At 41.8% G+C, this 8,759-nt stretch overlaps 1 protein-coding gene across 5 annotated transcripts in view; it reads right to left on the bottom strand.

The window, feature by feature from the left end:
* PXK (PX domain containing serine/threonine kinase like) overlaps positions 1 to 8,759 on the bottom strand; it is an 87,275-nt gene that overhangs the window by 9,960 nt on the left and 68,556 nt on the right. For 3 of the 5 annotated variants that reach the window (XM_003785537.3, XM_023510675.1, XM_023510676.1), the window contains exons 14-17: positions 6,862 to 6,939; positions 6,231 to 6,317; positions 5,140 to 5,209; positions 1,659 to 1,721 (exon numbers count right to left, since the gene is read on the bottom strand). In XM_003785537.3, coding sequence (XP_003785585.1) covers positions 1,659 to 1,721; positions 5,140 to 5,209; positions 6,231 to 6,317; positions 6,862 to 6,939 — 298 coding nt within the window. The remainder of the gene's footprint in view (positions 1 to 1,658; positions 1,722 to 5,139; positions 5,210 to 6,230; positions 6,318 to 6,861; positions 6,940 to 8,759) is intronic. The other 2 variants (XM_012802506.2, XM_023510677.1) reach the window with 1 other exon arrangement.

Raw genomic sequence — 8,759 nt, forward strand, 5'->3', positions numbered from 1 at the left:
AAAAAAATAGCCAGGAATTGTGGCAGACGCCTGTAGTCCTAGCTACTTGGAAGGCTAGGCAAGAGAATCGGTTAAGCCCAAGAGTTTGAGGTTGCTGTGAGCTGTCACACAACAGCACCCTACAGAGGGTGACATAGTGAGACTGTCTCAAAAAAAAAAAATAAATAAATATAAATAAAACACAGGTACATTAGAGAATTTCCCCAAAAGTCCAAATAGATTGTAAATTCCCCCAGGCATTTAAAGATGAGAACTGGTACTTAACTGCCCAGAGCCATGTCTAATGCACACAGTGAGGTGCTCTAAATAGACACCTCCCATGTTAAAGGAGGCTTATAGATTCTCACTATTTTCTCCAATTCTCTTAATATGTCCAAGTAGAGTTAATTAAATCCTATCACCTAGAAAATGACTCAACATAGCCTGGGCAGTAGATTGCCAGAAATTTCTGATCAACCGAATCAAGTCACTTCTATAAAAGACAGAAATCTAGTTTCTGTTTTGATCAATATTTGGGGGCTTTCCTATAAAATCTGCTGACAGAGTCAGATAAACACATGAATATCATCCCCATGAGCTGAGTATTTTGCAACAGACCCTGTCCTCAGAACATTCTATAATAAGCCACCAGTACTACCTTTGGCCAGTAAAAAGAGCTGCCCACCAGCCAGCAGTAAGTAATTTAAACTAGTCCCCTTACATCTGCTTATGTTGTTTTCTTAAGAGGGTCAATTAGCATTTGAGAATAGATGAATAAGGCTCTTCATAGCTCCTGGGTGCTGCCTTAAATATTAATAAATATGATATCAACCAATATGTTAATCCCCCACCAATGATTCTCCCTTAAAGCAGGTGCAGAAAGCTGTCCAAGCACAGCCAACAAGCTTTAAGTGGCAGAACCAGCTCCCTGGACATTGAGAATATATGATTCGTTTAAGAAGCAAAAGGAAACACTGGTGCCCCAGTGTGTTTTTGTGAAGTTTGCAATGTGGTTAGGAGAGAGATCTTAGTTCAAAAAGAAAAGAAGGAAAGATATCCACAAAATTAGAGATTATTTTAATAAATAGTCCCCGAGATATTCTTTTTACATTTTTCAAACACAATTTACAGTATCTGATTTAATTCATAATAGCTAACGACAGGAAAACTTCCAGATAATTAAATGCATTACAAAGCAGAATACAGTTATCAGAAAATCAGAAACTTGTGGTTATTTCCCTTCTGCGCTTAGGCATCTTACCAGGTTTGCTCTGTGACAAATCTGACATTATGCATATCAGACTCCCTGAGGAAAGAGCTCTGGCAGGACAGGGCTCCTGGGCAGCAGCACATTTATTTTGTTCAGCTGAGCATGAACAAAGACAAGCTCTGATCTGAGAAGCCCTGTGTGAGGCATTTTAGCAGAGAGCAAGCTCAAGCCAGTGGGTGGCTAGTGGACCTAAAACCAGTTCATCCCCTGTGACATCTGAGCTTGGAAATCTAGACCCTCTGCTCTCCCAAATAACACTATTAACTTACACTCCCATTGGTCTCTCTAGAGAAGGCTGCTTCTGAGAAGGCTTGCCCCTGAAATGCTTGGGGCAAGGCAGGAAGAGAAATGGCCCTGCTCCTCTGTTGCTGAAGAGGAGGGAGGTATGTCGCTCTCCCCCTTTACTAACCTGACGTAGAGGGTGGAGTTGGTGATGATGGAGACGTGAGAGGTGAGCTGGCTCCAGATCCTGCTAAAATAAAACACAGAGAAACACCCTTATGGGGACCAAAGATAGACATTTGGAATTTGGCCCAAGCTGCTGTCTGAGATTCTGTACTTGGCTTACTGGGTGGGTCTTATGGAACAAGGTGATGAGGGAAAGAACATGGAGACTAGACCCAGTGATGACAGGCTTTAACCCCAGTGCAGGGTCTGCTGCCTTCGCCAGGCCACTGAAGGCTCCTTGCCTCCCGCTATCCCCCACTGTCTGCCTGGTTTGAAATCACCTTTGCACAATCACTGGCTTAAGCAATCGGCTGCAGTATCTCATCCTGACCTAACCTGTATCCCTAGATAATGACAAATTACAGTTGTCACAAGCGATATAGGGGTCAGAGAGGTGAAGAGCAGCCTAGTGGCACCCTCTCTAAGGGAAGTAAGAGCTCACTATAGTATCCACCCTGTAAAGCTTTTTGTAGAAGTTCCATTTTATCAGCAGGTACATTCAATTAGATAGGGACAGCCTATTTGTGGATTTGCCAGGCCATTTCTTACCTGAAATTTAGTAAATATACTTAATTATATTAAAACAATGTGCAAAATCCTATGTATTGCATGATTTTTCTGGACCTGGTAACCTTATTACACTTCCAATATTTCCAAGTTCTCAGCATCTCCCTATTGCTTAGAAATGCATAGAAAATATCCCTCCATCCTGACACAAATAGCCCAATGAGCAGACAGAGGTTCCTACATAATCCTCTTCCATGGAGATATAAAGCCCTCTCTCACATGGAGAGGTCCTACAGAGAGGTTAACAGTGAGCCATTAACCAAAGCTCCTTAATCTGGTGCTTCCTGGGCTGACATCATAGGCACCTAAAGGGAAGGTCGTAGTCACATGCCCCTAAGAAGCCACCACTGTCTGTCTGGTTAAGCCTCCAGCCATCACCTCACTCACTATACACAGGACATGTTGGTGCTGCACTGTCACTGGGCATGATGAGAAATATCCTAATTAAACCATACCTCCTCCAGTTTAATACCTTTCCATTATTTGCAATATTCCTTCAGCTCCCTATAAAATATGAGAAGTGTTTTACTAAAAAAGAAGGTAAAACTCAATCCATGCTGCTTTCATATTGTTGATAGTGTTAATAGATGTTAATAAGGAGAAAGCTGAACTTGTAATTCTAGTAGGGTCTGGAAATAATCTGTACATTTCCATCAACAACTGCTACTTCACTTTCCTAAACTCCTTGAGGGCACAAAAGTGTCTTAGAGTATTTAGAGTCTCATCTGGCTACATGTAGCACCGAACTTTGCAGGCAGGCAAGGTTTCAGGAAGGTGGAGAGCAGAAAGTCAGGCTTTCTCTTTTTTTTTTATTGAGACAGAGCCTCAAGCTGTCCCCCTGGGTAGAGTGCTATGGCTTCACTGCTCACAGCAACCTCCAACTCCTGGGCTCAAGCGAGTCTCCTGCCTCTGCCTCCCAAGTAGCTGGGACCACAGGCGCCCGCCACAACACCTGGCTATTTTTTGGTTGCAGCCATTATTGTTGTTTGGCGGGTTAGGGCTGGATTTGAACCTGCCACCTTAGGTCTATGTGGCTGGCGCCTTAGCCGCTTGAGCCACAGGCACTGAGCCAAAGTCAGGCTTTCTCTATAAAGAATGAGCTAATAGGCTCGGTGCCCATAGCACAGCGGTTAGGGCACCAGCCACATACACCAAAGCTGGTGGGTTTGAACCTGGCCCGGGCCTGCTAAACAACAATGACAACTACAGCAAAAAAATAACCAGGCATTGTGGTGGGCACCTGTAGTCCCAGCTACTTGGGAGGCTGAGGCAAGAGAATCACTTAAGCCCAACAGTTGGAGGTTGCTGTGAGCTGTAACACCACAACACTCTATTGAGGGTGACACAGTGAGACTTTGTCTCAAAAAAAAAAAAAAAAAAATGAGCTGATAGAACGATTGCTGGCTGGAGACCTGAGTCTCAGCCTAATGATGACAAGGACTGGTCTATGTTCATCCCATCAACCAAGGAAAAAAACAGACTTTCAACTCTGAAATGATGTGCTGACCACAACAGCATTCACCCCTCAGAAGCCTGCCTTGGTCCTCATTGGGACCTCCCCCCCTTTCCCAACCTAGACTCTGAATAGTGTCAGTGCTCACCCTCCTTCTGGAGTCTCTGGTCTTTCTCCATTTCCCCTCTTCTAATTCTCAGCTGGGCCACACTACCTGCATTCTCCAGCTGCAGTCTAATCATCTTGTGCACATCTCAGTTTCTCTCCTACTGTAGGCAGACATCCTCCCTGCCAACTTTACTGAGAAGACTGAGGCATGATCCATGAACACCCTCAATTTCCTCCCTCCCTTCCACTTCTAAACTTCTCTGCCTCTTCACCTGCCATTCCTCACTCCTCCCTCCAAAAAAGATGCATAGGTTTCCTCCAAAGCAGAAAATGACAGCTGCCCTCTTGGTTTTCTAGCACTTCAATCATTTTCTTTTTTGTACTTGTAGTCCCAAGTAGCTAGTGCCCACCACAACACCCAGCTATATTTTTTCTTGCACTTGTCATTGTTGTTTAGCAGGCCTGGGCCAGGTTTGAACCTGCAGCCACAGTGTATGTGGCTGGCATTCTACCCACTGAGCTACAGGCACCACCTGTTTTCCTTTTTATATCTTCAAATTCTTCCTCTCTGTTTGGTCCTTCCTTTGCCTAAAAGTATAATCAACCATCCTTCAACTTCCCCAAATCTCTCCTTCCCTTGGCCCTCTAGGGCTGAGCCAAAGCTGCCTGGTTTAGCACAAAACTTTCCCTTCTTTATGTGGAATTCTACTTTACAGATTCATAAACTAGAAGAATGGAAAGGCCCCAGAGATTATTCAACCTGGCTCTCATTTTCAAAGATGGGGACATTGAGGAAGCAGAGCCGGGCAAGGGGCAAAGGGGAGTGGCAGTGAGAAGTGGCAACTCAGGCCAGTGCTCTTTGTACCATCTTGGCCTGTCAGGAGAGATGCTTCTTGCCATCCCCACACCCCACTGAGTCCTTTCCTTAATCCACACAGGAAGGCACATCCTCCTACCAGGTGGGGTCCATAGCAGAGGGCAGGATTTAAGATCATTTCTGTTCATGTAGGCTCTACTAAAAACCAGGAGGCATTGCATTTTCCATTGGGTCTGTTTTTCTTCCTTGACTAATGCTCCTGTGCCTTTGGTGGTCTAGTCTTGCCATCAGTGAAGAGGCTACGCTGCCTGACAACCTCTGGGGTCTTTTCTAGCACTTGAGTCCTGTGAGTCTGTGAATGCTGTTGTGGTCCTTCACTATTCTCCTTATTCATTACTATACAGCCTGGTCTTTGGCCGACAGAGCCTCTTCACTGATGAGAATCTCCAGAATCTGACCTCTGGGTTCTGGGCCCCACTATAGTCTATAGCCAGTTACCTGAATTATTGGAGTTGCTGTACTTTGCTGAATGTTCTTCACTATTTTCAACAGCAGATCGTTTTGACTTCTTTAAGAAAAACAAGGGAAAGAGGAAGAAAAGAATAAATACATGAAGCTGGGAATGAGAATAAAAATATTTTCCAGGCACGCCATTATACTAGCTATAGATAAGGTCATATTTGGCCTTATAACTTAATATAGTGAAGCAGCCACAAGCCAAAACTAAGGGTTGAAATAAAACCAAGATTGCTGACTTTACTATCTTAAGCCAATCATTTCCTCTAATTACATTCTGCCATAATGAGCCCAGCAAGCCAGGACACTACATGGCCCATTTTTCTGCTGATGATTACATGTTTCTTCTTTAAAAGCCAAAAGCCAGTCATCTGGAAATAGTTTTAGCTTTCAAGGAGGTATAGAACAAAATCTATAAATGTGCACCATTAACCTAGAACTTTCTCCATATGTAGTCAAGAATTCATAGAGGCTGGGTGCAGTGGCTCATGCCTGTAATCCTAGACTTTGAGAGGCAGAGGCAGGTGGATTTCTTGAGCTCAGATGTTCAAGACCAATCTGAGCAAGAGCATGCCCCTGTCTCTACTAAAAATTAGAAAAATTAGCCAGTCATTGTAGCAGGCACCTGTAGTTCCAGTTACTTGGGAGGCTAAGGCAAGAGGATAGCTTGAGCCCAAGAGTTTAAGGTTGCTGTGAGCTATGATGATGCCACAGCATTCTACCCATGGCAAAACAGTAAGACTGTTTCCAAAAAAAAGAAGAATTCATAGAGACACCAGGCTTACCTTTTTTTTTTTTTTTTTATTTTGAGACAGAGTTGCAATCTGTTACCCTGGGTGGAGTGCCGTGGCATCACAGCTCATAACAATCTCCAACTCTCAGGCTTAAGCAATTCTCTTGCCTCAACCTTCCAAGTAGCTGGGACTACAGGTGCCCACCACAATGCCTGGCTATTTTTTGTTTGTAGTTGTCAATGTTGTTTGGTAGGCCCAGACTGGATTCGAACCTGCTAGCTCCAGCGTATGTGGCTGGCGCCCTAGCTGCCTGAGCTATAGGCACCGAGCCAGGCTTACCTTTCGAGCTAAAATTTTTCTTTTTTTCCTTTCTTCCTCGGATCCATGGTGTGACTGAGCTCTTGTCAGTCTTCGATGCTGGTGAATCTTTAAGAGATCACAATTTACCACAAACATAAGCATATCCTAGAAGGCAGTTTCCTAAAGAAAATCTTCTCCAATATGTTTTGTCGGACAAAATTTCATTTTGGATTAAAAATATTTTTCTATGCTCAGCCTGTCTACCTCCTGGCATGAATACGAATGTCTAGGTGATGAGTATGCAAGAGGATAAAGACCTTCTCACCCTCCCAATTTCCTTCCTGCCTTTCTCTCTTTAATAGAAGAGGAATGTGGTTCCCAGCACAATGAGAGAAAACACAGATGCCCCTAACCACCATCACCCGCACACCCTGATCACAAAGCATGGCCATCCTTCATGGGCAGGTTCATTTTCCCCATTGACTGAGCTCCTGGAGGGCAGGACTATAAAGTATTCAGCTCTGCAATGCAGTATCTAGCCTAGAGCCTGGGTGAGCACAAAATGTTTGTGGAGTGAACAATTCGCTAAAAGTCAACAACTGTAAACACCTTGGCAGAGGAGGGAGACACTACAAGATTAAAGGGGAATGAGGAACTATTATTGACTTACCTGTTTCTGTTCTTCAATTAGTCTCTTTTCTATACATTCTTTGGCAATCCTCAATGCCTCTTTTAACTTTGTAGGGATCTGAAAGAAGAGAAAGCACATAATCCATTCACTAAAGTAGCTGGAGATTCTCCCAAGTCCTGGAATCGATAAAGGAGTAGTTGGTTATGAAGAAGGTTATCTAGAATAAAGTCAGTAAAACTGTCCACTCAAATCCTATCCCTGTCACTTTTGGTATCCACAACATGCTTACTTCTCTAGCAATTGTTAGCAGTGAACACATAAAACTAAAACACAAATAAACATGATATATGTTTCAAGTATTCAAGTAATTCTCAAGGACTCTGAATTGTCAAAACAATCATGAAAAAGAAAAACAAATTTGGAAGCTTCACATTTCAAAACCTGTTGCATAGCTACAGCAATTAAAATAGTGTGGTACTGACATGAGGATAGATAAAGAGACCAAAGAACAGAATAGAACTGAGATCCCAGGAAAAAACCCTGATGTATATGGTCAGATGATCTTTGATGAGATACCAAGAAGACACAATGGGGAAAGGACAGTATACTTAAACAGTGCTGGGAAAATTGGATATCCACATGCAAAACAATGAAGCTGGACCCTTACCTTGCACCAAACACAAACATTAACTCAAAATGGATTCAAGATCCAAACATAAGACCTAAAACTGCAAAACTTCTAAAAGAAAAACACAGGGGAAAAGCCCCATGACATTGGATTTGGCAATGATTTCTTAGATATGACACCAAAAGCACAGACTAAAAGGAAAAATAAATTTATTAAACTTCATCAAAATTTAAAACTTCTACACAATAAAGGATACTATAAACAGAATAAAAAGGCAACCAAGAAACAGGACAAAATATTTGCAAATCATACATCTGATAATAGGTTATCCAGATATAGAAAAGAACTCTTGTACTCAACAAGAAAAAAAAAAGTTACTCAATTAAAAAATGGGCAAAAGACTTGAATAGATACTTCTTCAAAGAAAATATACAAATGGCCAATGAGCATATGAAAAGCTGGCCAATGTCTCTAATCATTAGAGGAATGCAAATCAAACTACACACACTCATTACCTCACATCCATTAGGAAGGCCACTGTCAAAATAAATAGTAAGTACTGGTGGATGTGGAGAAATTAGAACCCTTGTGCACTGCTGTTAGAAATGTAAAATGGTATAGGTGCTATGGAAAATAGTATGAAGGTTCCTCAAAAAACTAAAAATAGAATTACCAAATGATCCAGCAATTCCACTACTGGACATATATCCAAAGGAATTGGAAGCAGGATAGCAAACAGACATTTACACACTGGTCTTTACTATAGCATTATTCACAATGCCAGAAAGTAGAATCAACAGATGCATGAGTAAAGAAAATGGAATATTATTCAAACTTAAAAAAGAAGGAAATCCTGTCACCTGCTATAATATGGATGAACGTGGAGGACATTATGCTGAATGAAATAAACGAGTCACAGAAGGTCAAATATTGGATAATTCCACTTACATAAGATATCTAGAGTAGTTAAAATCATGGAAACAGAAAGGAGAATGGCAGTTACCAGAAACTGGGGAGAAAAGGAAGTAGGGAGTCCTGCTATAGGTATAGAATTTCAGTTTGTAAGTTCTGGAAATCTGTTACACAACACTGTGAAGACAGTTAAAACCACTGACCTAGACATTTAAAAACATTAAGAGAATGAATTTTATGTGATTTTTACCATAATTAAATATAAAAATAGAACACACACACACGCTAATAATCATAATATTTTATAATTTCAGAGGGATTTTCTCTGTGAAAGATTCATGTTCTGAATTTCACAAGATTAAGATTTTTCTTGTTGGGAATCTTTTTTTTTTTTTTT

The sequence above is a fragment of the Otolemur garnettii genome, unplaced genomic scaffold (genome assembly GCF_000181295.1).
Source record: "Otolemur garnettii isolate 467f Iridium unplaced genomic scaffold, OtoGar3 scaffold00015, whole genome shotgun sequence".
In the NCBI taxonomy this organism is placed as follows: Eukaryota; Metazoa; Chordata; class Mammalia; order Primates; family Galagidae; genus Otolemur; species Otolemur garnettii.